Source organism: Drosophila mojavensis, unplaced genomic scaffold (assembly GCF_018153725.1).
Source record: "Drosophila mojavensis isolate 15081-1352.22 unplaced genomic scaffold, ASM1815372v1 contig_19, whole genome shotgun sequence".
NCBI classification, from domain to species: Eukaryota; Metazoa; Arthropoda; class Insecta; order Diptera; family Drosophilidae; genus Drosophila; species Drosophila mojavensis.
In genome coordinates, this window is record NW_025318726.1 from 588,047 (window position 1) to 615,185 (window position 27,139).

At 41.9% G+C, this 27,139-nt stretch overlaps 11 protein-coding genes across 15 annotated transcripts; 7 read left to right on the forward strand and 4 right to left on the reverse strand.

The window, feature by feature from the left end:
• Positions 1-668: 668 nt before the first annotated feature.
• LOC6572549 (protein Son) lies at positions 669-3,792 on the reverse strand. Its single transcript, XM_001998620.4, has 2 exons — positions 1,644-3,792; positions 669-1,584 (listed from the first exon to the last, which is right to left on the reverse strand). Exons 1-2 carry the CDS (start codon positions 3,603-3,605, stop codon positions 925-927), a joined length of 2,622 nt encoding a protein of 873 aa, XP_001998656.1. The 5' UTR covers positions 3,606-3,792; the 3' UTR covers positions 669-924.
• Positions 3,793-3,854: 62 nt separating this feature from the next.
• Positions 3,855-7,188, forward strand: LOC6572548 (importin subunit alpha-3). The gene is made up of 6 exons (XM_001998619.4): positions 3,855-3,970; positions 4,313-4,541; positions 4,618-4,998; positions 5,349-6,179; positions 6,244-6,417; positions 6,492-7,188. The coding sequence occupies exons 2-6, from the start codon at positions 4,482-4,484 to the stop codon at positions 6,585-6,587; spliced, it is 1,542 nt and encodes a 513-aa protein (XP_001998655.1). The 5' UTR covers positions 3,855-3,970; positions 4,313-4,481; the 3' UTR covers positions 6,588-7,188.
• Positions 7,189-8,427: 1,239 nt separating this feature from the next.
• On the forward strand, positions 8,428-9,950 carry LOC6572547 (mitochondrial pyruvate carrier 2). The gene is made up of 3 exons (XM_001998618.4): positions 8,428-8,707; positions 8,806-8,846; positions 9,403-9,950. Exons 1-3 carry the CDS (start codon positions 8,545-8,547, stop codon positions 9,661-9,663), a joined length of 465 nt encoding a protein of 154 aa, XP_001998654.1. The 5' UTR covers positions 8,428-8,544; the 3' UTR covers positions 9,664-9,950.
• A 68-nt stretch (positions 9,951-10,018) lies between these two features.
• Positions 10,019-12,077, forward strand: LOC6572546 (vacuolar protein sorting-associated protein 45). Its single transcript, XM_001998617.4, has 3 exons — positions 10,019-10,225; positions 10,287-10,485; positions 10,545-12,077. Exons 1-3 carry the CDS (start codon positions 10,019-10,021, stop codon positions 11,975-11,977), a joined length of 1,839 nt encoding a protein of 612 aa, XP_001998653.2. The 3' UTR covers positions 11,978-12,077.
• Positions 12,078-12,356: 279 nt separating this feature from the next.
• LOC6572545 (IQ and AAA domain-containing protein 1-like) lies at positions 12,357-15,174 on the forward strand. Its single transcript, XM_001998616.4, has 5 exons — positions 12,357-12,685; positions 12,747-13,744; positions 13,803-14,711; positions 14,771-14,941; positions 15,000-15,174. The coding sequence occupies exons 1-5, from the start codon at positions 12,434-12,436 to the stop codon at positions 15,172-15,174; spliced, it is 2,505 nt and encodes an 834-aa protein (XP_001998652.1). The 5' UTR covers positions 12,357-12,433.
• On the reverse strand, positions 15,171-16,332 carry LOC6572544 (U6 snRNA phosphodiesterase). Its single transcript, XM_001998615.4, has 4 exons — positions 16,061-16,332; positions 15,665-16,009; positions 15,580-15,601; positions 15,171-15,519 (listed from the first exon to the last, which is right to left on the reverse strand). The coding sequence occupies exons 1-4, from the start codon at positions 16,144-16,146 to the stop codon at positions 15,205-15,207; spliced, it is 768 nt and encodes a 255-aa protein (XP_001998651.1). The 5' UTR covers positions 16,147-16,332; the 3' UTR covers positions 15,171-15,204.
• Positions 16,333-16,423: 91 nt separating this feature from the next.
• On the forward strand, positions 16,424-18,795 carry LOC6572543 (metaxin-1 homolog). Its single transcript, XM_001998614.4, has 5 exons — positions 16,424-16,672; positions 16,813-16,959; positions 17,073-17,351; positions 17,673-18,068; positions 18,412-18,795. The coding sequence occupies exons 1-5, from the start codon at positions 16,592-16,594 to the stop codon at positions 18,481-18,483; spliced, it is 975 nt and encodes a 324-aa protein (XP_001998650.1). The 5' UTR covers positions 16,424-16,591; the 3' UTR covers positions 18,484-18,795.
• Positions 18,796-18,856: 61 nt separating this feature from the next.
• On the reverse strand, positions 18,857-20,745 carry LOC6572542 (methyl-CpG-binding domain protein 2). Of its 4 annotated transcripts, none has more exons than XM_001998613.4 (3): positions 20,651-20,745; positions 19,802-20,191; positions 18,857-19,546 (listed from the first exon to the last, which is right to left on the reverse strand). In XM_001998613.4, the coding sequence occupies exons 1-3, from the start codon at positions 20,671-20,673 to the stop codon at positions 19,063-19,065; spliced, it is 897 nt and encodes a 298-aa protein (XP_001998649.2). In that variant the 5' UTR covers positions 20,674-20,745; the 3' UTR covers positions 18,857-19,062. The 4 variants fall into 4 exon arrangements, with proteins under 4 accessions (XP_001998649.2, XP_032589662.1, XP_015021973.1 ...); XM_032733771.2 differs by having other exon boundaries at positions 20,483-20,709; XM_015166487.3 differs by lacking the exon at positions 19,802-20,191 and having other exon boundaries at positions 20,483-20,707.
• A 168-nt stretch (positions 20,746-20,913) lies between these two features.
• On the forward strand, positions 20,914-23,098 carry LOC6572541 (AP-1 complex subunit mu-1). Of its 2 annotated transcripts, none has more exons than XM_015166486.3 (3): positions 20,914-21,019; positions 21,161-22,098; positions 22,163-23,098. In XM_015166486.3, exons 2-3 carry the CDS (start codon positions 21,277-21,279, stop codon positions 22,619-22,621), a joined length of 1,281 nt encoding a protein of 426 aa, XP_015021972.1. In that variant the 5' UTR covers positions 20,914-21,019; positions 21,161-21,276; the 3' UTR covers positions 22,622-23,098. The 2 variants fall into 2 exon arrangements, with proteins under 2 accessions (XP_015021972.1, XP_001998648.1); XM_001998612.4 differs by having other exon boundaries at positions 20,988-21,098.
• An 89-nt stretch (positions 23,099-23,187) lies between these two features.
• On the reverse strand, positions 23,188-25,059 carry LOC6572540 (2-oxoisovalerate dehydrogenase subunit alpha, mitochondrial). Its single transcript, XM_001998611.4, has 4 exons — positions 24,870-25,059; positions 24,285-24,816; positions 24,059-24,224; positions 23,188-23,984 (listed from the first exon to the last, which is right to left on the reverse strand). Exons 1-4 carry the CDS (start codon positions 24,927-24,929, stop codon positions 23,435-23,437), a joined length of 1,308 nt encoding a protein of 435 aa, XP_001998647.1. The 5' UTR covers positions 24,930-25,059; the 3' UTR covers positions 23,188-23,434.
• Positions 25,060-25,317: 258 nt separating this feature from the next.
• LOC6572539 (probable tRNA (uracil-O(2)-)-methyltransferase) lies at positions 25,318-27,111 on the forward strand. Its single transcript, XM_001998610.4, has 2 exons — positions 25,318-25,614; positions 25,673-27,111. Exons 1-2 carry the CDS (start codon positions 25,341-25,343, stop codon positions 27,034-27,036), a joined length of 1,638 nt encoding a protein of 545 aa, XP_001998646.1. The 5' UTR covers positions 25,318-25,340; the 3' UTR covers positions 27,037-27,111.
• The last annotated feature ends 28 nt before the right edge of the window (positions 27,112-27,139 follow it).

Genomic DNA, 27,139 nt, shown 5'->3' on the forward strand with positions numbered 1-27,139 from the left:
TATGTTTGAACGCTTCGATCTCAGAAGATATAAGAGCTAGAGACTTGAACTTTTTTCCCAGGCCCGTGTATAGCACGCGCATATCGAGTTTTGCTTTAAATATCAATAACTTTCCCCGTTATTTTATTATCGATTAAAAACATTATCGAAAATCAGTTTTAAAATTAAGTCTCCTTCATCTTTAAAGCTAGTCTCCAAATTTTATAGGTATACTTATATGCATTTTATCCAATTTCGGTTTTTGTCAAAATTTACCCCCACCCCTAATTCACCCCCTCATCCTCCTACACCTTTAGAGCTAGAGTCTACAAATGTTTATATAGTTTTATACATATGTATTTTATAAAATTATATTATATTATTATTTTCGTTCAAATTCACCCCCCTTCCCCAATATCCACCCCCTCACCAATAAATTTGTAAAAGGCGTATTTCAAATTCTAGAGACTTGTGCTTTGGCAAATGCACTTATTTTATCAATATAATCACAATCTTAAAAATTCATGAACAAAGTCCATCCACAAGAAAAGTTATTAAACAATTAAATTACCATAGTATTGTCAAACTGCAGCTCTTGGGTGTTTATGCGTGCTTGCCTATGTCTGTCTGTGTTTCTTGTGTAAGCAGAAAGACGCGAAGAATTATTGATAAATAAGTTCATCGAAGGGTTCAGGGGATCTCGTAGTCGAGCAATCTTGCTTAGAGCTCTCTTACTTGTTTATTTTTTTTTTTACTAACCGTGTGTAAGATATGGGAGCTTTTCTTGAGTTCAAAATGTGTTTCTACAAACTCAATTTGATTTCTTAATTACAATTTATTCTTAATTATATACAGAAGCATATACATATATATATGTATATAGATATATATTTCTAGCTTTTCACTTACAATAGAGACACCAACAATCAAATGCTTGGCTCTTTACTAACTGGGCGGCAATATACCCAAAGCTCGTAGACACAACTTGGCCGCATTCAGTTTGGCCTCCTTTTTGTTGTTGCAGGCCTGGGCAGGCGTATAGGTCTGCCCATTGATCTCCACGGAGAAGAGGAACATGCGGCTATGCGAGGGCCCCGAATCGTCCTTCAGTGTATACTGCGGCGGCGTCCATTTGTTTTTCGATGTCAGCTCATTGAGCACACAAACCGGATGCTTGTCCTGAGCAGTGAGCGCAGCTTGTGCAATATTCGTGGCACTTGTGTTCTTCGGGGGTCGTGTGCCCTGTGGGCGGGCAGGCTGCTGTTTGATATCCTCTCGTGAGACAAGACCTCGTTTGTCCAGCTTGACCGTGAGCTGTAGTGGCTGCAGGGCGCCGGTCTTTGTGCGACCCAAGCCTTCGCCCGGCTTCCAACCCATCTTCTGCAGCAGAGCCATACCCATGCCGCCCGTAACGGGTTTGGTAGAAGTCAACTGATCACGACGTGCCCACAACTGTGGACCACTGTTCAGTTCATGCACCTTCATTACCTGAGCACCAGTGCTGCCCGTAAACTGCCCAGGCAGAAATTTCGAACTGGCCCAGGAAGACATGTCACGCTGCGCATTGTACATCATTTTCAATGCCTCCGAATCGGCAGGATTATCCTATTAAAACGTATAATTTTCATTTTCCAATTATAATTACTTATATTTCAATTACTCACCTGCAGACGCCTTATTGCACTGAGGCGTTGGGTGATAATGCTGGATACATCCATGCTAGGCGCCGTGACCTGCGGAAATATTGAAGTACTTGCTGCAGGCGCTGCTGTCGATGGTATGGGCACTTCTGGCACAAAGCGGGTAGGCGTAAAAGCAGGAGCGTTTGTAGGAGGAGGAACTGGAACAGGTGTAGGAGCAGGAGCAGGAGTAAGAGTATGAGCAGCTAGAGCAGGAGTAGACACAGACACTGGCGGAGCTACAGGTACAGATGGCTGGCCTTGGCAACCTTCGTTTGGATTTGTAGCAGGTTTGAACGCGGGCTCCTGCTGCTCTTGCTGTGGAATTGTCTTAGCGAAGACATTTCGTTGCACATCCTTGAACATATTTGTGGCTTGCTTGGCCGGCGGCAGCGTAGGCAGCGGCGCTAGCGACTCTTTCGGATCGACTGGCACCCAGACCTCAGACATGCGATGAACCTGCCCAGACGAGACCGGGAACTGCATGGTTATAGCCTTGGTCTGCTCATCGCGGCGCGTGGACGGCGGCACTATGGGAGTGGAGTTTCGTATGTGCATAACAATCGGTTCGCGCTCCTTGAGCTGAAATGGATGATGGAATGCCTTGGCATTGCCATTTTTGTCCACATCCGAATCCTCATCCGAACTAAAATCAGACAGAATTTCACCGTTGGAGATCTTCTTGCAAAAGTCCGTGAGATCTTGCACGCTACGCCCACCGTAACGCATTTTAAGTAGCACCTTATCCTTCACCTCCGGCGTCATATCGGCCACACCGGCCATGTTGCCTCGCTTAAACATGCTGATTGCATTACGGCGTGCAATCTCCAGCAAACGCTTCTTATCAATGCCCAGGTCTCTTGAACGGGAACGCGTTCGAGAGCGGGAACGAGAGCGTGTACGATGCCTGGTGCTTGTGCTGCTCTGGTGGCGTGGATGGCGTTTGTTATCGGTGGAGTCGGCCTTGACAGCTCCGTAGAAACGACGTCGTCCATTATTGGCCTTTTCGCGCAGATATGTCTCCTCGTCAGACAACGAGAGCTCGTCGGATTGGCGGCGCTCCGTTTTAGTCTTTACGGATTTCCCATTATTGGCCTTCGTGCGGGCTTGCCTGTCCTCCTGTTTATCCTGGTAGCCATTGTAGAAGCTATTATTAACACGTTCACGATCACGATCACGCTCCCTTTCCCGCTCCCGCTCCCGCTCTCTTTCTTTCTCTCGCTCCCGCTCACGCTCTCTTTCCTTCTCTCGCTCCCGCTCACGTGCCCGCTCTCTTTCCCATTGAATGCTATGTTCCTGGTCTATTGCTTCCTTCTTGGCCGGCACAACTACTGCGTCTTCTGTAGCGTGTCTTTTACGACTGTCCGCTCTTTCCTCCTGTACCTTTCCTGTAGTCGTACTTGTCTTCTCTTTGGATTTTTCACGATCCTTGTCCTTGTTCTTATCTTTGCTGTCCTTGTGCTTGTGTTTATGCTTCTTTCGCTTGTGCTTATGCTTGGATTTGCCTTCAGCAGACGCAATATCAGTGTCACTGCACTCTCCATCGGACTTTATTTCTTTGTTGCGCGATCTTTTTTTCTTCTCCTTTTTCGATCTTTTATGCTTTTTTAGCAGATTTTTGTCGTCCAATAACTCAACGGGTGGCGCTGCATTGAAGACACCAAACAGTTCGGCAAGTATTTCATTAGACGATTTAACGGGAGCTATTTGCTTTTTGTCATCTTGCGACGAATCGTTGCTGTTGCTCGCATCACTGTCCGAGCCCGATGCAGTTGGGGGCGTGGTACTCTCAGTTTTGACCTTCGCATTCAGTGCACCAAGCTTTGCTTCGATCTCTACGTCAATCTTCTCACGTTTCACGTTGACGACCAGTGGAGCATCTGCTGTGGTCTCTGATTTTTGTGGCCGCTTTTCCAACGTGCCGGTACTCTCCGTTTTTTCAGTCATTTCCGCATTAGCGTCATATGGCAGCGCGCAGTAATATCTATTCGCATCGAGTTGGATTATATTTTTAATGTGTAAATATATATATATATATACACAAATGGTCCACTTTTTGCACGCCTAAATCATATCAATCGATAGATTTGCTGGCCAAAATATTACCAAAAAACATTTTGCACATACCTAATAGTGATGTCACAATACCGATATTTTTATTTGCAGCGGTGTAGATTTTTTTTATTTTACAGCCCTGATCAATGAAAGCGCAGCCAACTTTAGTCACGTCGCTGTCACGAATTGCAATTTTTATATCAAAAAAAAAGGTTTAATCACTATATCATAGACCTGTACGGTGTCAAATCGTAAATGTAAGTGCCACATTTAAAACATATTTATTTAATAGTATATCAAACGTTTAGTTACACGTAGCGAACATTCCTTAACGCCATTTCTTTTTTTCTGAATTTTTCATCGCCTGGTGGTGCTGCCCTTCTTCCCCTCTTCTCCTTGCACGACTGTCATTGTCATCGTGCTGCTACTGTGCCGTGCAATTGTGTTGGTTCTCTCGATGTCGATTTTGTCGGAACTACCGAACGGACGTCTGTCTACGCTGCTCTCTGCTATACCTCGCACGCTGGCCTTTTGTTTGTGTCGGTATTTGTGTATATGTGGTTAAATTTTCATTCCGCTTATAATTGAAATAACTACAGAAGTGGACAACGAAAAAAAAAAATCACAAAAAAAGAAACATAAAAGCCACGAGCTTATTTGGAAATATAAAAGCATAGGTATTTCAGTTTGGACTGGCGCTCTTATATATACAGACATATATTTTCCACGTATATATATATTTACCAACACACACATTGAAACAGCAAAATGACATCGCTGGATCAAAATCGTTTGCAAAACTTTAAAAACAAAGGAAAAGATCAAGATGTAAGTTTAGCTTTAATTTCTTGGAATTTAAAAATTGTTATAAATTTCTAATTAATTTGAACCATTCAATAAACAGGAGATGCGCCGTCGGCGAAATGAGGTTACCGTAGAACTGCGCAAAAATAAACGCGATGAAACAATTCTGAAGCGTCGTAATGTGCCTAATTTCGACTCGAACACAGATGAGGATGAGCAGTTGCCCAATTCGATCAATTTAAAGAAACTTGGCCAGGCCGCATCCGATCCATCAAAACCGGAGCAACAGTTGGCTGCAGTTCAAGCGGCACGCAAATTGCTATCATCGGACAAAAATCCACCCATTGATGATCTGATTAACAGCGATATATTGCCAATTCTAGTTGAATGCTTGAAGCAACATAATCACACAATGCTCCAATTCGAGGCCGCATGGGCATTGACCAACATCGCCTCAGGAACTTCCGATCAAACCAATCAGGTGAGTGCTGTTCATATTACGGTTCGACGAAAGTCAACAAATGCAACTTCAGTTGAAATAAGTACTGAAAACAAAAAAGAAAAATGTGCATAGAAACAGACTGGCAAATAAAAGCCATATTAGCGCAGCTATTGATACAGTCTTGCATATATGTATAGTTCACATATAATTTATGGGGTCAATTATGTCTCATTCAGTTTGTTGTATATTTCGTAATGGCTACAAATACAATTAAATTGCAAATTTGTAAAATAATTTCTACATACATTGCTGATGCATAGCTGAATAATCACAGATCATATATTATATATAATATTCTTAATTTTGTTTCTTCCCATTTTTGCTTGTAGGTGGTTGCTGCCGGTGCCGTGCCGCTCTTCCTTCAACTGCTTAACTCACCCGCTCCAAATGTTTGCGAACAAGCCGTTTGGGCGCTGGGCAATATCATTGGCGATGGTCCGTTGCTTCGTGACTTTGTTATTAAGCATGGCGTTGTGCAGCCGCTGCTGTCGTTCATTAAGCCCGATATACCCATATCGTTTTTGCGTAATGTCACCTGGGTGATTGTGAATCTATGTCGAAACAAGGATCCGCCGCCACCAGCTGCCACAATACATGAAATCCTGCCCGCACTCAATGTGCTGATCCATCACACGGACACAAACATCCTGGTCGATACGGTCTGGGCCATCAGCTATTTGACCGATGGCGGCAACGATCAAATCCAAATGGTTATTGATAGCGGTGTAGTGCCAAAGCTGATACCGCTTCTGGGTAACAATGAAGTGAAGGTGCAGACAGCTGCTTTGCGTGCTGTGGGCAATATTGTAACCGGATCAGATGAACAGACACAGGTGGTGCTCAATTACGATGCTTTATCGTATTTCCCAGCGCTGCTGTCGCATCCAAAGGAAAAGATACGCAAAGAAGCTGTCTGGTTTCTATCAAACATTACCGCCGGCAACGAATCCCAGGTACAGGCTGTCATCAACGTTGGCCTGCTCCCGAAAATTATTGACAACCTGAGCAAGGGCGAATTCCAGACACAGAAAGAGGCAGCCTGGGCCATTAGTAACCTTACTATTAGCGGCAGACCCGAGCAGGTATTTACATTAATACAAGAAGGGGTCATACCGCCATTCTGCGATCTGCTCTCATGCCAGGACACTCAAGTGATCAATGTAAGATCTCGCATCTCTCAAAACTATAGATCATTTAGAAACTTTATTTTTATTATTTTTAAAGGTCGTGCTCGATGGTCTCAATAATATGCTCAAAGTGGCCGCATCACACGTTGAGGAGGTTGCTAATTTGATTGAGGAGTGCGAAGGCCTCGCGAAAATCGAGCGTCTGCAGAACCATGAGAACGTTGAGATCTACAAGTTGGCATACGAAATTATTGAGAAATACTTTACTGAGGTAGACGCTTTATTCATTCTCAGAACCATTTTATATATATATATTAATTCATTTCCATCAATTGACACTTACAGGGCGAACAATCTAATCTGGCACCGGCTTCTGATGGCACAGAATACAGCTTCGATCCCAATACAGACAAAGTACCAATGAATCCCTTCAACTTTTAATACCAATGCCTGATCAAAAACGTAAACAGAAATAACACACATCTAATTTGATGTATACCCAATTGGTATATATAGAGCATATAGCAATTCAATTTCGAACGATACTCTGTGCCCATTTACCATCTACACCAAGAAACTCTGACAGCGAAAAACAAAACAAAAATTAATTAATGCACATTCTATATGACAGCTTGGTTACACACAGACACAAAGCCTGAAATCGTTTCCGCAAAATAATTTTTTATAAATTTTTGGTTTTGCAACATACATATTTTATGTATGTATAAAAGAAAAGCAAAAAGTGGAGCAGTGAAGAATTTCTTAAAGTTGGTCTGATGCATGTTGCGGTAGCTAAATCCTTTTAAGATTATTTATGTTTTCATTGAATTGATTAAGTTAAAATTTAAAACGTCACTTCCAAATAAGTAAATTTATTTTTGAAAAACGGCTGCAAAGGCGCAAACGAAATATTGCATCTGCAAAAAATGTGCTAAATAATAAGCAAACACCAGAATAACATCAATTAAATAAACAACAACAGAACACACAGGAATGATAAAAATTGTAGAACTATTTGATTTGTAATGAATAATTTTAATGACATGTACGCCTTTGATTTGTAATTGAAATTACATATACATTTCTAACATGAAAAACGATAAAAAAAAAAAAAATCACGTACATATTCTTTCGTTTTATTTACAATTGCAGGAAAAATCCAAACACCTTATGTGTAGGTTCTGGAAAAAAGGAAACACTTGTGTTTACTTCTCTGCAGCTCAAAGGTGGGCCAAAAAGCTAATCAGGTTACAGCTGTATATATGTATATATTAATATTAATACACACATAAATACGATATGCGTGCTGCGCAATAGACGCTCAAAATTTTAAATATTTTTTCATTTTGCCCCACTGTGCTGAGAGTTGATTGCCTGAGTTGTATGTATTGTGAATCGCACGATATGTATGTATGCGTATTTAAATTTGATAGAGGCTGTGCGATACATACATACATACATTTCGTTAGAGTGAACCAGAGGGTAGCTTGGTCATGAGCAGTGTTGGGTAATTGATGATACAGTCGGTTCGCCATCGATTTAAACCGCCTAAATGTTTTCTCATTGCCTTCAGTTTTCAGAGTGCTGAATTTTAATATTTAATGGCACAGTGGAAATGAATCTCTTCTCTTTGATATTTTTGTGTATAAAAGCCTTAATAATAATACCTAACCTCAACTTCAGCCATATAAAATTCGTCTGCATTAATTGTTTGTAAAATTAAAGTTTATTTTATATATTCAAGAATATCACATGCATGTGATCTTAAACAGACAAACAGATGTGTGCATTGCAATTGTCGCGTGATACACTCAGAGCAAGAAACGATATAACCTACATCTGTATTCCTATATTTAGCATCTTGTAAATGTACTTGTATTTGTAGTTGTCTTGCGAATGCATTCGATTGCACTTTTAGATGTTTCCGTCAACATTACGCTGCGGAACTTGGCGGCACCATTTAGCGAATGCCAAGGCCAAGGACGTTGCGTTTTTCATATGCGTTGAGAGTAGGCAGGCAACGTGAGAGAGAATGAAAGAATCTTAAATTGGATAGTAAAACCTGTTCTTTTTGCTTTTCTTGTAATTTGTAATTTTTAGAAAGTCGAAATATTCATGTAATAGCCCTCTCAGCTGAAATTCGTGTGTTGAGCATAAGTAGGTCTGCGCTCTCGCACCCCCTCACGCTCTCACAAGCATGCAGAACGGAAGAGAGAGAGAGAGAGAGCGTCAAGGTATGTTATGTATTTTAATGAAGTCTACGCTTTTGTTATTCACGAACGCTGAATCAATTTAGTACGGTTGAAACTGTCTGTCCGTACACTAGTCACAGCTCGCAGTTGGTTTTATTGGATTTTGATTCTGCTTATTAATTCGCCGTTTATTTCGCACAAACAAAATGTCATCGACTTCAGCTCCCGCACCCGCACCGCCACCACCTCCACCAGCTGCTTCTGCGGCCGCTGGAAAGGGCATTCACACAAAGATATACAATGGCATGATTGGCGTCTGCGACAAATTTGTGCCAGCTAAAATGCGACCACTTTGGATGCATCCTGCAGGTGGGAATATACAAACAGAAATATATCTTTTTTTGCATCCATATGTTCATGAAATTTACCACGTGTCGAGCCTGTATTTACATTTAACTATTCGATAGGTCCAAAAACCGTTTTCTTTTGGGCACCAATAATTAAATGGGTAAGTAAACGATAACAGACAGATTGACAGACAGCCTGTTACATAATACAGACTGCATGACCTTCGCTATTTTTCATTATCTCTGTCTGCTGCTGATATAGCAAATCTGAATGACATTAATACACAAAAATCTCGGAGAGTGTGCGAATTGCTTTTATGAATATTTGTTTATACTGCCAGAGCAAAACTTGTTGAGTGTAATGTGTTTGTTGTTCCACGCAGCTGGTCGTTTAGAAAGCCAACACGCGATAAGTGTGCATTAGTGTGCGTGCGTGTGAATTATTATTGGGTTTCAAGTATTTATTTATATTACACTTGCAAACTCACACGCTATAATAACGATAACAGTAGCTAACGCTGTAATCGTAATGTCTAATGTTAAGTAACATAAATACTTTTATACTTTTATTATTTTAGTACCTTTCGACTATTTCGTATTTATAATACATAGATTGTTGCACGCGCTTTAATAATGACAACACTCTAATCACAACATCAAATCTAAATGAACATTAATATTCTTGCTTTTTCATTATGATTATCAACATTTTTATAGGGCCTTGTCATTGCTGGTTTAAGTGACTTGACTCGTCCGGCGGACACCATTTCCGTATCAGCTTGCGGTGCACTGGCTGCCACAGGCATTATCTGGTCCCGTTATTCGCTGGTTATTATACCCAAAAATTACAGTTTGTTTGCTGTCAATTTGTTTGTGGGACTGACGCAGATTGTACAGCTGGGACGCGCCTACAACTACCAATTAGAGCAGGAAAAACTGAACAAGGAGAAGGACGAGAAGCCAATTGTAGCTCAATAAACCATAGTACACATCTGAAAATTCATTGATGATGTGAACACGCACAACGTACATATGTCGCATATCGCACCACTGCGTTTTATAATAAGTTGTGCTTTAGTTTAAGCGACTGACCATTTTTTTATTAGTCAGATATTGTTGCCTTACAAAACGTGATTCGTACTGCTTAAGTTTGTAAATGTTTGAGGCTTCAAGTATATTTTTAATTACAAGTAATAGTTTAATAGAACTGTTGTGATTTTTGTCATAAACAAAGGGAAAATAAATATAAACGTAAACATTCTCAATCACAATGTAAATAATTATTTGAAATGAATTCAGCGCGCTTTTGTGGCCCGATATATATCGATAACAAATGAATACTTTTGATGGGGTGGGTGGCGAACATTCTTCACATCGCTGCCAACAGCTGTTTACACAAATTAAATATTTTCCACTTTATTGGCAAAATAAAAAATTAGTTTTAATCATGAATTTAATAAGTGGTATTAAATTGTATATTGAAAAGATGTGCACAGAGTCTGGACCAGGCATGAAAATTATATTGCTAGACAAAGAAACGGTATGTAATACCTCCAAAGGCTTCTTAAAGTTCTCACTGTTCACATTTACTTAATTTTTAGACGAGCATTATTTCAATGGCCTTTAGCCAATCTGATATGCTGCAACGTGAGGTGTATCTCTTTGAACGCCTGGATTCTGGCCGTTCGAACGAACGCTTAAAGTATCTGAAGTGCATTGTTTTCATACGGCCCACAAAGCAAAATATCCAACTGCTGGCAAACGAGCTGCGCAATCCCAAGTATAGCGCCTACTTTATATGTAAGTGTAACAGATGGTAAACACCCTTAAAAAGAATATACACTAATTGGTTTATGCAGATTTTAGCAATATCATACCGCGCACTGATATTAAATATCTGGCTGAATGCGATGAGTCAGAGTCTGTCCGTGAAGTAAAGGAATTGTATGCGGACTACTTGTGCGTTAATCCAAATTTATTCTCCCTGAACCTCCCCAATTGCATGGCAAATCTTAACTGGCTGCCCGATTCATTGACACGCAGCGTGCAAGGCATTACGGCTGTTCTACTGTCGCTCAAATTGAATCCGGTTATACGATATCGTGCCGGCTCACAAGTGGCACAGCTTCTAGCCAAGTTGATCTACGATCAGACAACCAAAGAATCATCTCTATTCGATTTCCGCGGCAATGTTGATGGGGCTGCGCCACCCTTGTTGCTGTTGCTAGATCGCAGAGATGATCCAGTGACACCCTTGCTGCATCAATGGTCCTATCAAGCCATGGTGCACGAGCTGCTGAATATACGCAACAATCGCGTTGACTTGTCTGAGCGCCCCAATGTGCCCAAGGAGTTCAAGGAGCTGGTGCTCTCCGGTGACCAGGATGAGTTTTATGGCAGCAATATGTATGCAAATTACGGTGAAATTGGCTCTACCATTAAACAGCTTATGGAGGAGTTTCAGCGCAAGGCGAATGATCACAAGAAAGTCGAGAGCATTAATGACATGAAGAACTTCATTGAATCCTATCCGCAGTTTAAAAAAATGTCTGGCACCGTACAAAAGCATTTATGCATCATGGGAGAATTGTCCAGTATTTCGAATAAGCGCAATCTGTTCGAGGTATCGGAGCTGGAGCAAGAGATAGCCTGTAAGGCCGAACACTCAGCACAACTGCAGCGCATAAAAAAATTAATTGCCGACGAACGAATCCACATCGATGATGCTGTCAAGCTGGTGGCATTGTATGCGTTGCGTTACGAACGCCATGCAAATTGCGATACATCTGGATTGCTGCAGATCATCAAGACACGTGGCGGTAACACACAGATTGTGCCCGCTTTGATTGAGTATGCGGGCACGCATGTGCGTCAGGGCGACCTCTTTAATATGGTGCGCATCACAGATGCCGTGAAGTTGACAAGAATTCTGATCAAAGGTCTCAAAGGTGTGGAGAATGTGTTCACACAGCACACTCCACTGCTGAAGGAAACGCTGGAGGATGTGTTCAAAGGCCGTGAACTAGATCCCATGTATCCAGCTATCAATTCAGAGCTGGTGCCATTTCGAAGACCACCGCAGGAGGTAGTGGTTTTTATCATTGGCGGTGCCACGTACGAAGAGGCCTTTGCCGTACATCAGCTGAACAATGCTGGATATCGGGTGATCCTTGGCGGCACCACTGTACACAATTCCCAAAGCTTCATCAACGAAGTGCTGACGGCCACGAGTGGCACACAGTTCAAACATACCAAATCCATGCTTAAGTATTGCTCCCCAGATAATCTTTAAGATACCCGACTCGGCTTATTCCATATGCATAATAATAATTGCTATTGTTAACTATTTATGTGTAATTTAAACAATTTATTATATATTGTTATGTAAAATATCTATGTGTACCATATTTTATTTATAAAGCGATTAATATAAATATATATATATCTTTTGACTACACTAATATAATCATTTCAAGGACTTTAAATATGTTGAAATGAGATTGTTTGAAATAGCTTTTTTTTAGTTCTTAAATAAAAAGTGCTAATATACACATTTAAGTAGAAAACCAGTTATGAATGCTAAAGCTTGAATGAAAGGGCAATGCTTAGATAACGGCTGTTTAGCGCTGAACTTTTATACTAGAAAATGGTTGGAAAAACCTCCATGACAACCGTAACACCGGTTACCCAATTCGTTTGCAACAAAAAATAATAAAAAGAACAACTCTTTTTTGAAATTAATTTCGGTATGTCCAGCCACTATTTCAACGAGATCTGGCATCAGGCGCAGCATGACTGCGAGCAATTGGCCATCCTCGACTATGAGCGACAACATCAGAATGTGGATACAACAGTGGCTACCATCAGTGGAGTCACGGGCATTGTGTCTAGCTCTGTGGCAGCTGCAGCCGAATCTAAGAGCCTGCTCCAGGCGAGCATCTACGAGTTCTATTTGCGATATATATGCCTGTGCAATCGATTGGAGGAGGTCTACGACAATGTAAGAACTTCAAAATATAGATCACTTCTACTTCTTATAACATATTTTGTCTTCTTCCCAGATGATTCAACCACAAAAACGAGAGCTAGTGCGCAAGCTGCTGGACGCCTGCTTGGGACGTGTGGTGGAGCTGAAGCATGACCTGGTGAACATTGATCTTATGGAGTTCAGCTACAACGATGAGGTAGTGGAGCGTCTACGTCTGACGCCCATGGAAACAGAGCTGCGTATTCCACGTTACTTTCTGCGCGAGCGTGAGGAAGAGCTAGAACAACGTAAGCGTACGATGCACGAGCTACTGATTAAACTGGGCTGGCTAGAGGAGCATCCACTAGAGGAGCAGCTCACCGAGATTGAGGCCATAAGGCTGCTGCAGATGCACGAGCGCGCCCGACAGGGTCGTCTCCGAGCGCATTTCATGAAGGAAATTAAGAAGGAAAAGGGCAAATCGGAGGATCGCACTGATAAAGAACGAACGGACTCCGGATTAATGGCTGCCATGAAGATACAGAAAATGTGGCGCGGCCACACGGCTCGTCGCATCACGCGGCGTCGCAAGATGGACGAGATGATATTAATTGGCATGGTGCCGCCACCGGCTTCGGTGCTCAAGGAACGTGCCGAAAAATACGAACGGAACATCGAGACGGACGTTCGGCGAAGGTATGAGGCACAACGAGCCTACGCGGCGCAGTTTGAAGCACGCCAGTTGGCTATACAGGAGGAGATTAAGCAGAAGCATGGTGCCACTATGAAGGAGGACATTGCCGATGAGATTCGGGCCTGGATCAAGGATTGTTATGACAAGACGGGCAAGCTGCCTGATTTTCCTTCCGAGGATCAGGGCGGCTCCCTGCACATCTTCAGTCGCCCGGGCACCGAGAGCGAACACAGTCGCTCCTCCGCGCGCTCCTCCAAAGAATCGCGTAAGACCAAGGATAAGTCCAAGTCGCCAGCACGCAGTGGAGACTTGAATGTTAATGATAATCAGGAAGAGGATATCAACTTCCAACCGGCTGCCTCAGCTTGCCTTCCCGATATACGTGCCGAAATTGAATAGTATGTGTTTCAAAGTTTCCAGATTTATCTAATTTATTGATTGACCGTTCCTTCGCAGCTTTAACGATACCTGGCGTGACAAGGATGAGACTGGAGTACTCAGCCAGGCAGCCTACGAGGACATGATTTATGCGGAAAAGTATCAGGAAGTAGAGCTGGAATTCCGACGTGCTGTAGACGATGTAATGCGCCAGGAGTTGGAGCTTCTGCAAACGATGGTAGGAAAAAAGGTGAAGAAGAGTAATAAAAAGACACGACGTTCTGGCAAAAAGAGCAAAAAGAAGAAGGAGAAGGATCTGACGCCAGATCGCACTATCGAATCACTTTACGAGGAGTTGGTTACCAATGGCATCATACGCAAATATCCAGAAATCAAATTAAAGCAATTTCTGGGCGACAAGGCCCTGACCGCACGCAATGGAACTAATCCCTCGCCGGGTGATATCCGTCAGGTGCTCACCGAATATTGCATTTTGCCGCTCGGCTCAGAGGCCATACACAATTGCACGCCACTCATACGCTCCGTACTGCTGACCGGTCCGCGCGGATCGGGCAAGAAGGCGCTGCTGCATGCCATTTGTACGGAAGTTGGCGCCGTTCTCTTTGATCTTACGCCAGCCAACATTGTTGGCAAGTATCCAGGTAAATCGGGTCTAATCATGTTGATACACCTGGTACTCAAGGTGTCCAGATTGCTGCAACCAGCTGTCATTTATATGGGCGATGCAGAGCGTCCGTTTATGAAGAAAATACCCAAAACGGATCGCACAGATCCCAAGCGCTTGAAAAAGGATTTACCAAAGATGATCAAGAATATTGCACCCGAGGATCGGGTCATATTTGTGGGCACCACAAGTTTGCCCTGGGAGGCGGATCAGAAACTACTGCAATCAGTCTACAATCGTTTCATCTACATTCCACGTCCCGATTATGGCGCGATGTCGTATGCCTGGAAAACGCTTTTACAGTAAGCAATCCCCTTGATCCATTTTATTTTGGCTGTTGCATGATCCAAATGTTTTTCAGCGAGTATTCTGGAGGCATCTCCACTTTAGATACGAGTGCCATGGCCAAAATATCGGATGGCTATACCATTGGGGCGATTGATGCCTGCCTGCGTGAGGTGATGAGCTGCAAGCGCAAGCTTCAGCTACGATCGCAGCCTCTAACAAATGCAGAGCTCATTAACGTTCTTTGGTGGGTATAAATATATAGATCTAATTACCCTATATTAATGCTTATATATTCATTTCAGTTCTCGTGATCCCGTCTATCGTGAGGAAGAGGAGGCATTCGAATCGTGGTGGTCGAAAACCCCATTGGGTCGACGTCGTCAACGCTTTTTGGAACTCGAGGAAGAACGCCTGATGGAGGAACAGGCGCAGCAGGCCAAACAAGGCAACGGCAACAAAAAGAAAGGCCTGAGTTAAGCCTTTAAATAACGATTTGAGTTTTCATTACTATTTTAGCTTATAAATAAAATCCTTATTCCCGCATTTGCAGCGTAGCTCATGTACTGAAAGTTTAAGAGTCTCATGATCCTCGAGAAGTTGCTGCAGCTCCTGCAGCTTTGCGTGCAACATCGCCTTTTGATCGCCCAAACACCACAGCAAACTCACATGAAATGAGGGATTCTTATAAAATTGCTCCAGGCGATAATCACGCATAACCGAATCCACGCAATGCAACAGCCCCGACATTTTCGTTGTATATGCGGCATCGAGCTGCACGGCCAGAAATGTCCTTGTGCGTTCCTCATTTGTGTAGACTTCCAGCTGGAATTTCAGCCATTATATATTACAAAATAAATCAAAAGTAGTGAGACTTTTACAAACCGAATTCAGCGTGCTGTTGAACCTGCAGAAAAATAAATATAAGCTTCTTGGCACGAGAAGAATATCAAAATTATTAAACACATACCCAACACAGCTGTGGAGCGCGTGCTGCAGGGATCGCTGAAACTCATCAATTTGATGGTATTGTAACACCACAGTTTTGCTTAAACTCAAATGGATTGATTCATTGGGCTGCAGCTCAAGATGTGGCGCTAGCGTTTCAATAGCTTCCCGTTGAAAATCTTCCAGCTGTTCAGCACAGGCAAGGGCGGGTACATAAACAAATGTTGCCCAATTGCCGCGTTCGTGCTTAAAGCTCCGTATGCGTCCGCCATGTAACGTCGGATTGTCAAAATCATCCTGTTCATCATCGCTGGCAGGTTTAGCTATCTTGGCGCCCAACAAGGAGGCAGCTGTGGGTAAAGCCGATCTAATGGATTTTAAATATAGATTGCATGGTATAAACTATCTGTGACATTACCTCTTCAAGTTAACTGATCCATGAGCTATCGTTTCTGGTTCCTCATTCTCAGAGCTGGAACTGCTGCCATAATCCACTAGAGCCATATTACCGATAATGTATTTTTAACAAATTCGCTACTTTTTCATTAAAATAATGGTGTGACCATTTGGCGAACAAAACAATCGATTTTTTCTACACAACACGCACGATACCTGTTGAGCAACTTAATTCAAGCTTTTATAGACTTTAAAGGATTTTATTTTTTAATACGTCCTGCATATATGCCCTAAATCTTTGTAATTTGAATTTCCCAATTCTTGCATTGTGATGGTATTTTTATGTCAAAATTGGGTATTTTGAAAATTTTGTAAACACGTTCACACCGGCGCAGAGTGTGTCAATCAAAAGTCTCTCTATAATTCGTCCGGCACATTTCGACACATCTATTTATTTTTGATTAATATTCCTAAACAATGCAACTGAATGCGAATCGCTGAATAGACGATAGCAAAGTTAAACCATCAATAAAAATAACAAATACAGCAGAAAATGCAGTTGGGCTCCAAGCTACACGTTTACAAAGGCGAATGGGGGCTACCGTCCATAGATTTCGAATGTATGCGTGCTTTGGTAAGTTCCGTTGCATCATAATCAGAAACTCCTCGCTATCGGCCATATCAATACATACTTGTGTAAATAAGTATTAAAATTGTGATTTTTTATATAATATACACATATTAATTAATTGTCATTTTGTTGAAAATTTTTAGTGTTTACTCCGATTTACCCGCTGCCCCATGGAAATTGAAACAAACACGAATCCTTTGCGTTCAGGGGCTGGGAAACTACCGTATCTTCAAATTGGCAATGATAAATTTCATGGCTATAAAGATATCAAACGAATACTGGATCTTGAGGTGATTATATATAAATAAGCCGGGTCAATAAACCAGTTGGCTATTTATAGCACATGTGATTGCTTGGCATGTACGCCAATTGAGCGCGAAATTAATGTATGCTGGTCTTTCAGGGTTATCCGGTTGATGCGCATTTAAATACGAAACAAAAACATCTCTCCATTACATACTCGAATTGGGTCTTCACACAACTTCATGCCTACTATCATTATTACTTGTACGGTGAGCCGAACAACTATGATACGACTACTCGTGGCCTGTACGCAAAGCGGACACCATTCCCATTCAATTTCTACTACCCTTCAACGTATCAGCGGGAGGCGTGCGATGTGGTGCAGGTGCTTGGAGGCTTTGATATAAATGATAAGCTGGAAAAGCACGAGGGTGACTATGTAAGTGAATACTGGCATCTATATAAATTAAAGGCCTGTTGCCTTATTTGACTCGGATTTCATTCTTTATTTAACTTGTTGCGTCATATGAATTTATATTCAACAAGTATTCGTGTTCCTAATGTACTTAAATTGATCTCTAAGTGCCATCATTCATTAGTGATTCATTACTTCATCTTTTAACCATCACAGTCGAGCTGTAGAGCACAGAAAGTCTTGTGATTTTAATAATAAGATATTGTTTCCGACCTCATATTAGCCAGGATATCATTTTTATATTCTTCAACTGTCTAATCTTTAAATTACTTCTTTTCTCTTCAGCTTGCAGCAAATGCCAAAAAATGTGTGAATTTACTTTCTCGCAAATTGGGACGAAAAGTTTGGTTTTTTGGGGATACGTACAGCGAATTGGATGCCGTTGTTTATAGTTATTTAGCAATTATCTACCATATAACACTGCCCAATAATCCACTACAAAATCACATAAAAGGCTGTCAAAATTTAGTGAATTTCATTAAGCGAATCACCAAGGATATATTCCGGAATGAATGCTATAGTTCCATCAAAATGACAAAAGCACCCAGCCAATCGGATTCAATGCTAACGCCATCAGAGCGTAAATTCATGGAGACGGATCTCAATACAAAGATATTCGCTGGAGTTGGCGCCGTATTGGCAATGGGTGCCTTTGCAGCATGGCGAGGCATTTACACCCAGGTAAGAAGGATTTCTAAAAAAGTTCTACTCATTATTTTATCATAAGGAAGTTACGCTTGGCTTGTAAACGAGGGAATAATAAAAAATAAATAGATCAAAATTGTATAATTTATGTGCTAAAAGAATTCTAAGGTAACTTAAAGTAAATTATACTTTGTCCGTAATTCATATCATTTACTTCATAAGCTTCGGAAAAAATTTTGTTTGACCTCCAAACGAAGGCTCAATCAAAATATAAATATGTCAAAAAGTTACATAAAATTCTTTAAGGTAATTTTAAGTAACGTTTGGAAATATTTAATTTTAATTAATTTTAATATTGTCTTTTTCATTTTGATTGCAGTTAACACGTTCGTCAACGGACTACGACGGCATCGACTACGAGGACGACGATATGGATGAGGTGTTGGATTAGTTACAGTTCTGTACAGATGTAGTTCTAACAATCGATGTATATTTATATTAACAACATAGGAAGAGTGAAATCTAAAAGCACATCAGTAATTTTTCCATAAGAAAATCCTTTAAAAAAGAAAAAAAAAATCAGAAAATCCTACATATTTATGTACATACGATTCGAAGCTATATAAATTATTAATGCGCCGTAAGCTATTTGTCATTGTTTTTAATACTATTTACCTATATGAAATTGTATGTTAAAAAAGGAAACACTACAATCAGCAACCAAAGCGTAATAAAACGTGCAACTGATGCTGACAAATTTTAATTCAATTGTTATTTTGATGTAATATATACGAGTATATAAAAAATAACTCCCATTTGATATGTGTGTTTTTGCTTGACTATACGAATCTTTTATTAAAAAACTAAGCTTAGTATTAAAATAGTTTTAATATTAAAAATTGGTTTCTTTTTTTTTCAGAGGATATCAATTTAGTCAGAAATAATTGGTGAAAATAATATATATAGCTATTATAGTATATGAGCCATAATGGAATATCTCTAAATGAACGGTCCCGCTCCATTGGCATATTCATGTCTTGAGCGCATCTTGGAGTTTTTTTCGTGCCACTCCCACGCGATCCTCCTGCTTTCGAATATCCTCTTCGGAGATGATTACCGCATGCATTAGAGGCTGTTCGGGATTCATGAAGGCCATGGCATTCTTCGCTAAATCAGCCTTCGTCGAGCTCTGGCCATGTACGCCGGCATTGAGCATGTGCAAGGCGGTGGCCACCGACTGCAATACGGTCTGTTCGTTGACATTGGGGCCAACGGTGCGTATGGTTTTTGGCAGTGATATATCTTCAAGCTCTTCACCGTTGTCATGACAGGCCCGCAAGCGCTCCAAGCGCTTCTCCCAGAACAGCTGCTTTGGCTTCTCCTGCCCGCCGTGTTTGACGTCGTGCTTCACTTTGCTCGGCTCATGATTGCGAATAACCGTCACCGGCTGTTTGAAAATTGAAGCTGTTTGTCGAATCGGTGGCACCAGGGAGACATCTGTGCGCAAATTGCGGCTGTAAGAGGGAGACAATTAGATTATATACGGCTTTATAGAGGGCACAAGGAAAGTAATGTGAAAGAACATGCAGAATATTACAGAATTGTAGACCAATTAACTAAGAAGAAATTTACAAAATTAGTGCAATTATTATCTACAAATTGGCCAATCGATTGATTTGCATTATATAGAATGGTTAGTGACGAAAAAATTGATGTAGACAGGCGCATGCAAGAGCTCGCTCAGCCAAGGACAATCAACTTGGCTCTACCTGAATTCAAATTGTTGTTGCTGTTGTTGTTGTTGTTGCTGCTGCTGTTGCTGCTGCTGGCGTAAATTAGTTGCCGTCGCTGCGATTATCGATGGCACTGCTGTTATCGATGCTGCAATTCCCCCACTGTTGATGTTGTTGGACGCGGAGCCTTGCGTTTGAGCTCGGCTATATTTACGCTTTAGAGCATTAGCAGGGTTTACGCCTGGGCTAGCATTGCCGATAATGGCGCCCGCTGCATTGCAGCGGTACAACGATATGGATGGCGATGGCATTTGTCGTTGTGTTTGCATTTTGCCAGTTTGAAAATCAAAATTGCTGATGTCAAACATTTCGGTATTCAATTGACGTGCTAATTGCGGTTTACTCTCAATTCGTTTGCCTGTCGGGCTGTGCACATCCAATAGATGAACGGTTCAGGAACGCAAAGTATGAGGGTGGGAAATTTCGTGTGTGCGTATGTGTATATGTTTTTATGTGCAAGTGTGTGTGTGGGAGTGTGTTGGTGTGTGGCAAATGTAATAACAAAAAAGAGAGTAGTGAGAGTGAGTTAAACGTATTCGTTATCGCACGTGCAGTCACTTTATGTTTTTGTGTTTATATTACAATTTACGTTAGTTGCCAGGCTCCACCTTCACCGTGTACCTGCCTAAATAGCAGCCAAGTAATGTGCTTGGTTACCTGTAGTAGAACACATCAACGCCCGTGTTGCAACCAGATTTCTTATGCACTTCTTCGCGCTGCCAGCCCTTTGGTAGTGCGTTGCAATCAACGCGTTTTCTTTCAATTGTAATGTTCGGATTCATTTGCATGCTCCAAAATATTTTCCTTTTTGTTTATTTTTCTTACATTTGTTGGAAGCAGCGTCTCATTCGATACTTTAGCAAAACGATATAAGTACTAGCAAGAATAATTCGTGAAAGAAGATTCACTCCATGCAATAAGTTATGCCTATGACGTCACATTTGCATATGTTTATGTACGATAAGATGATTGAGACCAATACATATTTTACATTCCTTCTAAAAGTAATACTATATGGCCAGTTTTATGAAATAGTTTTTGTAAAAAAGTAAATAAACGTAATTTTTCAACAGCAACCATTTATACAAGATTTGTGTACTCTTATACTAATTTTTTAAGCATCAGTGTTGGATAATGCTTCAATAACATTGACAATGCGAATGAGCGAAAGAAGAAGAAGCACGAGTCGACGACGTAAGTAATTTTCGTGTGACTAAACTTTAATTCCACTGGCGTGGTTGAACGATTATTACATATTTATTATTCGAACAATGTAATATTGAACTATACAAAATGGTTGCAAGCTATTCCAATATGTCGTCAACATCTTTGCAGGCTCACAAACAGAACAGATTGACAGTCACCGTTTTCGCTTTTGGGACAACAAGAACAAGTGGCATCTGGAAGTTTAGGCCAATAAACCAAAAAGGGGAAAGTAAATACGAAGGAAAATGTCTTCATCAGCCATATTTGTGCTGGACGTGAAGGGGAAGGTGTTAATATCCCGCAATTATCGCGGCGACAACATTGACATGGCTGTAATCGATAAGTTCATGCCGCTGCTCATGGAACGTGAAGAAGAAGGTCTCGTCACGCCCATTCTGCAGACCTCGGAGACCACCTTTGCCTATATTAAGACAAATAACTTGTACATTGTGTCCACGACGCCGCGCAATAAGAATGTAAATATTGCGCTCGTTTTCGTATTCCTGCACAAAATCGCACAGGTGTTTGTAGAGTATTTCAAAGAGTTGGAGGAGGAGTCCATTCGCGATAATTTCGTTATAATATACGAGCTGCTTGACGAACTCATCGATTTCGGCTATCCCCAGACAACGGATTCGAAAATACTGCAGGAGTATATCACGCAAGAGGGTCACAAGTTGGAATTGCAACCACGCATACCCGTTGCCGTAACGAATGCAGTGTCCTGGCGCTCTGAGGGTATCAAATATCGCAAAAATGAGGTATTCCTGGATGTCATCGAGTCGGTCAATCTGCTGGCAAATGCCAATGGCAATGTGCTGCGTAGCGAAATTGTGGGCGCCATCAAAATGCGCGTCTATCTGTCCGGTATGCCGGAGCTTCGTTTGGGACTCAACGACAAGGTGCTCTTCGAGAGCACCGGACGTGGCAAATCCAAGTCCGTTGAGCTGGAAGATGTCAAGTTCCATCAGTGTGTGCGTCTTTCCCGCTTTGAAAACGATCGCACAATCTCGTTCATACCACCGGATGGCGAGTTTGAGCTGATGTCATATCGCCTCAACACGCATGTGAGTGGAGTAAATAATCCTAATCTTGCAGAACCTTCATTTATAATGTGTCATTCCACACCAGGTCAAACCACTTATATGGATAGAATCGGTTATTGAGCGACACGCCCATTCGCGTGTGGAGTATATGATTAAGGCAAAATCGCAATTCAAGCGCCGGTCAACGGCCAACAATGTGGAAATTGTAATACCTGTGCCCGCCGATGCGGATTCGCCCAAGTTCAAGACCACCATTGGCAGCTGCAAATACGCCCCGGAGCAGAATGCCATCATATGGACAATTAAATCGTTTCCAGGCGGCAAGGAGTATCTAATGCGTGCCCACTTTGGACTGCCTAGCGTGGAGAGCGAGGACAACACTGAGGGTAAACCACCCATACAGGTGCGCTTCGAGATTCCCTACTTTACCACGTCGGGCATACAGGTGCGTTATCTGAAGATCATTGAGAAGAGCGGCTACCAGGCGTTGCCCTGGGTCCGTTATATCACCCAGAACGGTGACTATCAGCTGCGCACCAACTAAGCCACGCCCACACACGATCACACACACATGCGCGCGCATTCCAGCCAAGCTTAAGCGAACATCTCTCTTGTTGCGTCTTATATTTTAGTAAGGAGTATGTTAGTTAGCTGCCTCACCTTCACACTGTGCGTTAAGTCGAAAGTATATATATATTTAAATTGAAAATGGTATTCCCGCAAAAGGAAAATCGCTCTAAAGCTGACATCTAAGCTTTAAATTAATTTAGATTCTAGTCGGCCTAAGGCGACTTATTAATTAAAATATATATTGCAAATTCAAAATCTGTAAAGCAGTAATGTTATAATTGATTCACCACGGTTACCGCTCAGCGAATTTTAAAGAACTATAATATTTAATATTTTCCGAGTGTTGCGCATTGTTTAAAATCCTTGTGAGAATCGATCTTAGCTATTTTTTGCACAGCACTAATTCGCATCCAATAAACTTCAGCTTGATCCTTTGCAGGAATACCCTTAACTGTAATGTATTGTTTTATTTCTGCGTATTGTATTGTATTGTATTTTTTATGTAAATCAAACTAATAAATTTTTAAAAACATTTTCAAATGTAACGACACTCGACTTAATCTGTGCCACAAAATATATTACAAAATGTTTTTAATTTCTTGTTGGCCCCTTAATAACCCTAATCATTTAAGTTTCGTCTACGTAGTTAGCAACAAATTTCAGATGGTTTGGAACCATTCAAAACAAAACACAAGATTGCTTAAGCTTAATAAATGCACTTTTCGATGAGTCTCTCCGTTAAAGATTTGTAGGATTTCAGTTTCTTTCAGTTTTGTCGATTCGCCCTCTATTGCTTGAAGCTTTTCAAGGGATAGTGTTGTTTGTGGGCCTCCACATGTTGCTCCAGCTCGCGCTGTTGCTTCAGCAGATGCTTGGGCATGTCGGCATAGACGCCCTCGAACATCTCACGCCAATTGGGTTTTAGTTTCTTTTCGGAAATGGCGATCTGTTTGAGCACCTGCTTGCGCACTCCGCTCACAAATTCCGTTTCCTCTTTCTCGTTGAACCAGCCCTTGTGCACCATATAGCTCTTCAGCTTGGAGATAGGATGCTCCAGCGTGTTCCACATTTCAATCTCCTCCGCCGAGCGATACGCCGTACTGTCATCTGACGTCGAATGATGACTGACCCGGTAGGCCAGGGCCTCAAGCACAACTGGTTTATTCTCTCGCAGAACATATTCCCGAGCTCGCTTCATCGCATTGTAGACGGCAAACACATCGGTACCATCCACACGGACGGTAGCTATGCCATAGCCCATGGGACCACGTCCAGCAATGCCATCCCCTCGGTATTGTTCATTCGACGGCGTTGAGATGGCGAAGCCATTGTTACGACTAAAACAAAAAATAGAATTGTAGATAATATTCCAAAATAATTATAGTTTAGAGTATACTCCTCTGCTACATACCAAAAGAATATCACTGGACACTCAAGCGTGGCAGCGAAATTGAATGCTGCATGGGCATCACCCTCGGATGCAGCTCCTTCGCCAAAGTAGCAAACAACGCAGGAGTCGTTGTTCGGCTTACGTTTTAGAGCATAGGCGGCGCCTACAGCTTGTGGTATTTGTGTGGCTAGGTAGAGAAGATAAAGGAATTAGTACGTGGATAACATTTATAATACAAGCTTCTTACACAATGGACTGGAGATGGTGACAAAGTTAAGCTCTTTGGAGCCATAATGCACGGGCATCTGCTTGCCGCGACCTAGATCATCGTCGTTGCCATAGCACTGATCGATGAACTGATCAATGCGGAAGCCGCGCCAGACCAGGACACCTGCCTCTCGGTACTGGCCATAGATCACGTCACGCATTTCTAGGGCGGCAGCGCTTCCGATGTGCGAGGCCTCCTCGCCAAAATTGGTCATGTAGAACGAGATGCGCCCCTGTCGCTGTGACTCATATAATATTTTGTCCATGGTGGACAGCAGCAGCATATCACGGAACATCTTCTCAACTACCTCCTGGCTCAGTTGGGGATCCTCCTGCTCGTTGAGTACGTAGCCATCGCGATCCATGACTCGATAGATTGGTATGGGTGCATAATCTTCTGGCATTGTCAGTTTCAGATTGTTAACAAATGATGCATCACGTGCACCTGGAAAAGCGTAACGATCGTCCACTGTCTTTACACCGGCACTGTAGCTGCGTTGTACGCCCGAAAGCTGACAATGAAAATAGTTAATTTCACTCTGTTCTGAGCTTCAGGAATACTAACCATTCTGGTATTTTGCTTTGCTGCATTGAAAAGTTGAACGGATTTGCGGAGGAATGACATATTTACAAATGAACAGCGGAAAGGACAACAGGACAAGATAGAAGTAAATCGTTCTATTTACTTATTTATATTTGGTTCCGCTCTGTTCTGTTGCTGCCTTGTGCTCCAAATCAGCTGCGTTACGCAACAGGTAAGCTGAGCCATGTACGCAGCACATAACCCTTGGTCGAAAAATCCCGTGAGCAAAATATTTAAAAAATATATATATTGAATGAAATATTTATTCAATGTAATCTATTAATTCATGATTATTGAATATTATTATATATTTATTAAATTCATATTATTATTTTGTTTTTTTTTTTTTTTTTTTTTTTTTTTTTTTGCAATTTAAGCAAATTAATATTTTAAGTTTATTTGTTTCGGGCTGTATTAGCATACTAGTCTGTCAGTGTTAGTTAACGCTTAAAAATGGCAGCTGTGCAGCTTAACGAGGCGCAATTCTGGCAGTCCATAGCAATATTAATAAGAAACTATCATGCCTTGAATAAAAAAATATTCGAGGTGCTTATAACAGAAGTGCAAAAACTGCAGCTGGGGAAACTCTATGAGTCCAATGAAGCTGAGCTGGAACAACAGCTGTTGCAAAGCAATGGCAATGCGAGAACCTACGAGGGTTTTAGGATTAGCTATAAAATGTTGACCAAAAAGCTGTCCTCAAATATTTTGGCCAATGGAATTGTGGGTATGTAAGCTTGAAATTAATATCCTATCATATTATTCAAAATTAGTTTTAATTATAGATTTTAGCAAGCAGAGCTATGAATGCCATTTCGTGGCGGACTCGGAATTCGATGACTTCGTCGTGCAACTAATCGATGGACAACTGAAAGCGGAGCCGCTGGCAAAGCATCCAGGCGAAGAGTGTGAGCAAGCCGCACGCTGGGCGCACTTTGTGTTGAAGCCAAAGCTGTGCAGCTGGGCACAGAGCCGGTCAGACAAAAATGTGCAGAAATCGCTAAGACTATTGGATGTGGAAATGTACTGCGAGCTCTACAAAAAGTTGAAACAGAAGCATGCGCAACGTCTGCTGCAATACTGGCAGACGGCGAATGAATCGACGGATCCGTTAAAGTTCATTTACGAGGATTTAGCTATTGCTGCTTACCTAATCACGCTTTGGGACTGCACGCAATCGCAGCCGACAGCATTCGCTGACCTCGGCTGTGGGAATGGCCTACTGGTCCATGTGCTCAATGCGGAAGGGTATGAAGGCTATGGTTACGATGTGCGGCGGCGTAAACTGTGGTCCCTCTATCCGGAGCCAACGAGTTCTCATCTAATTGAACAAACTGTGGAGCCGAACAGTTTTCAGCTAAATCATCCAGACATTGACTGGCTCATTGGGAACCACTCTGACGAACTGTCACCCTGGCTGCCCGTCTTGGCGGCTCGACTGAAAACCAGTTTTTTCTTACTGCCCTGCTGTCCGTTTGAGCTATCCGGCGCCAAGTTCCAGCGGCGCAATACTAGCATCAGCGCCTATCAGGATTTTTTGCTCTACGCACACCAATTGTCCGATCTATGTGGCTTTGAAACTCAGCAGGATCGCCTTAAAATCCCAAGCACCAAGCGCTTGTCTTTGATTGGCTTGAAGCAGACGGCGAAGCCTGTCCAGGAACTGGAATTTTTAGTACAGCAAGAGCTACAAAAGCATAGAGCGGGAAGCATGGATAATTCGGTGAAGCTTCGCGAGAAAGCGGAGAGTGTGAGGAACTGCACTCAGGTGGAAAAGAGCATAATCGATTCATTAGTACTGAAGATCTTTAACATGTTGTTATCCAATGCTAAGACAACTAATGGCAATGATGCGGGTAACAAATGGCTGCCTGGACAGCAGCTGACAATGCGTGATATAGCCCAAGGGCTGACCAAACCAGAGTTAACCGGTATCAAGTCCGAATGCGGCGGCATTAAAACGCTACTGCGTAACAAGCACGAGGTTTTTGAGTTTTGCGGCGATGATCGCATCGGCATACGAAAGCCCAAAGCAGCTGCGGAGAAGACAGGAAAATTGTTGACAATCAAAAAACGACCCTGCTTCTTTAAGCTACACCATCCACAGGGTTGTCCACTGGAGGACGGAGAGTGCTCTTTTATACATTAGTTGTGCAAATATATAAGCTTAAATCGACATAAAATTTATGAATAATACAAAAAAATACATATTTATTTTGGGATATTTTGTTGAAATTAATTTTTACAATTGG